General features: G+C 45.8%; 1 protein-coding gene across 1 annotated transcript in view; it reads left to right on the top strand.

The window, feature by feature from the left end:
* The first annotated feature begins 13 nt into the window (after window positions 1–13).
* LOC106810861 (cortactin-binding protein 2-like) overlaps window positions 14–2,831 on the top strand; it is a 5,257-nt gene continuing 2,439 nt past the window's right edge. The window contains exons 1-2 of the mRNA XM_014814328.1: window positions 14–20; window positions 403–423. Of these exons, the coding sequence (XP_014669814.1) occupies window positions 410–423 (14 nt within the window). The 5' untranslated portion in view covers window positions 14–20; window positions 403–409. The remainder of the gene's footprint in view (window positions 21–402; window positions 424–2,831) is intronic.

Consider the following 2,831-nt stretch of genomic DNA (forward strand, 5'->3'; position numbering starts at 1 on the left):
GCGCGCGTGCTCAGCTACCAGTAAGTAATGTGTGCGTGCGTGTGTGTTCGGAGCTGTCTGCCTGCCTCACTCCATCTCCATTCTCTCTCTTTCTCTTTCTGTCTTTCTTTACCCCCTCCCCCGCTCTTTCCCTCTCTCTGTCTTTCTCTGCTTTTCTTTAATTCTTTGTGTATGTCTGTCTGTGAAATTATTAAAGTATCATTTACTTCTCTTCCAGCATAACTCGCTCATTGTTTTTGCTCTCTCTTTATTGTCTTTCTCCTGACACAGCTAGTAAAATATTTTCACTATATCACGGTTCGCCGATGTATGTATATCTCACTCTATTAGGCATATATGCACTTTCACCATTAATATCTCGTTGAGGTTTCCGTTGAAATGGCCATTTTTGTTTTACTTCAGGAATTCCATGGTGCTGTTGCTGTAAGTTGTAAGGACGCGTGTGTGCGTGTGCGTGTGCGTGTGTGTGTGCATGTGCGTGTGCGTGTGCGCGCATGTGCGTGTGCGTGCGTGTTTGTGTGTGCATGTGCGTGTGCGTGTGCGTGTGCGTATGCGTGCGTGCGTGCGTGTGTGTGTGTAGAAAGAGAAAATGTCTGTTCAGGCCATCGCTTAGCAATTTCTCATTCGTAGCCAACCCAGATCCGACGGCACATTTCACGAGAGCGACATTTTCGGAGTCAATCGTTTGGCGGTAAACGTCATGTGCGATTAACCAATAGGAAATCTTTTAACGTTCGGTTAAAAAAACCTGTATTAAGGGATTCTTGTCAATAAATGGGACTTACCATTTCCCACGAGGGGCAGTCGAAGCCACCTCTACAAAACGGACACCTGTCTATAAAGGACAACCTCTATAGAACGGACACCTGTCTATAAAGGACACCTCTATAGAACGGACACCTGTCTATAAAGGACAATCTCTATAGAACGGACACCTGTCTATAAAGGACAATCTCTATAGAACGGACACCTGTCTATAAAGGACAACCTCTATAGCAGAGACACTTGTCTATAAAGGACAACCTCAAACGGCCTATAGAACAGAACCTGTGCTTATAAAGGACAACACTAATATAGAGACGGACACTGTCTATAAAGGACAACCTACTATAGAACAGACACCTGTCTATAAAGGACAACCTATATAAACGGACACGCTGTCTATAAAGGACAACCTCTATAGAAACAGACACTCCCTGTCCCCTTATAAAGGACAACCTCATATAGAACGGACCCTGTCTATAAAGACATCCTCTATAGAACGGACACCTGTCTATAAAGAACAAACCTCGTATAAGGAACTGGACACCTGTCTAATAAAAGGACAACATATATAGAACGGACACAGCTGTCTATAAAGGACATACCTCTATTAGAACAGTACACGCTGTCCCTATAAAAAGGACGATACCTCTTATAGAAGGACACCTGTCTATAAAGGACAACACTCTATAGAACGGGACACCTGTCTATTATAGAAGCAACCTCTATAACGGACACCTTATATAAACGACATACCTCTATAGAACGGAGCACATGTCTATAAAGGAGCAACCTCTTATAGAACGGACACCTTGTCTATAAAGGACTAACCTCTATAGAACGGACACCTGTCTATAAAGGACAACCTCTATAGACAGCGGACACCTTACGCTATAAAGGACACCCTACTCTATAGATAGGCGGACACTCTGTCATATAAAAGGACAACCTCATATAGCATGGACACTCTGTCTTATAGAAAGACACAGACCTCTATAGAACAGACAGCCTGTCTATAAAGACACCGCCTAATATTGAACGGACACCTGTCTATAAAGAACACCTGCTCATATAGAACGGTCACCTGTCTATAAAGGACACACTTTGTGGGTTACCCTGAGTGGCCATCATGTACAGGTTTGGCTGTGTTTAGTTGGTGCAGTCGGTCCGGGTCGGCAGCCAATGAGAAATCATTTATGCATGGCTATGCTTCTATAGGTTGCTATACATACTTTCCGCTCGGATATTCATGTATGAATGCGTGCGCATGCGTGAGTTTAAATGAATCACACTAACTCTACGCGCGCGCGGACGTGTGCGTGGTTACTGATCGAAGCAATCTTGATGAATGCACTTAAGCAGGAGCCTAACTATGGCTGTGACGTCCCATCATAGAGGCATACAGGTGGCGTCGGTGTAGAGTCGAGTGCAATCGCATCAACGTTCAATGATGAATGCCTAGCGTTGGTTAACTGTCGTGTTTGCCGATGGGTAGAAGGAAGGAAGAAAGCTGCGTGTTCGGCCGGCTTGCATGCGTCCGTCGGGAAATCTGCGCTCGCTATGTACACCCGTATACCCGCTGGTGTTAGCTCTGGCTTCCCGCTTGACCGGCTGATTTGCAGCAGCTTGGGCCATGCTGAAATGTGATAAGAAGGAGCAACGGTCCTTATTGAAAGTGTGTCCTCCTTGGCCCATTACCTTCTATTTTTCCCGAGTCATTTCACTTTTACCTCTCTCTCTCCACTGCTCTCTCTACTCTCAGTCTGCTCTCTCTCCATCATCGCTCATCTCCCTCTCTCCTCTCATCTCTCTATCTGCTCTCATCCTCTCTTCTCTTCTCTCTCTCTCTCCGCTCTCATCCCCTCTCTGCTCTCATCTCTCTCTCTATCCTCTCTCTCTCTCCCTCTCTCTCTCTCCTGTTTCTCGTCTCGTCTCGTCCTCTCCCCTCTCTCTCTCTGCCTCTCGTCTTTATCTCTCTCTCTACTCATCTCGTCTCTCCTCGTCTCTCTCTCTCTTCTCTCTCTCTCTTCGCTCTCTCCTCTCTCTCTTCTTTCTCTCTCTTCTGTCTC

The sequence above is a fragment of the Priapulus caudatus genome, unplaced genomic scaffold, assembly GCF_000485595.1.
Source record: "Priapulus caudatus unplaced genomic scaffold, Priapulus_caudatus-5.0.1 Scaffold479, whole genome shotgun sequence".
NCBI classification, from domain to species: Eukaryota; Metazoa; Priapulida; class Priapulimorpha; order Priapulimorphida; family Priapulidae; genus Priapulus; species Priapulus caudatus.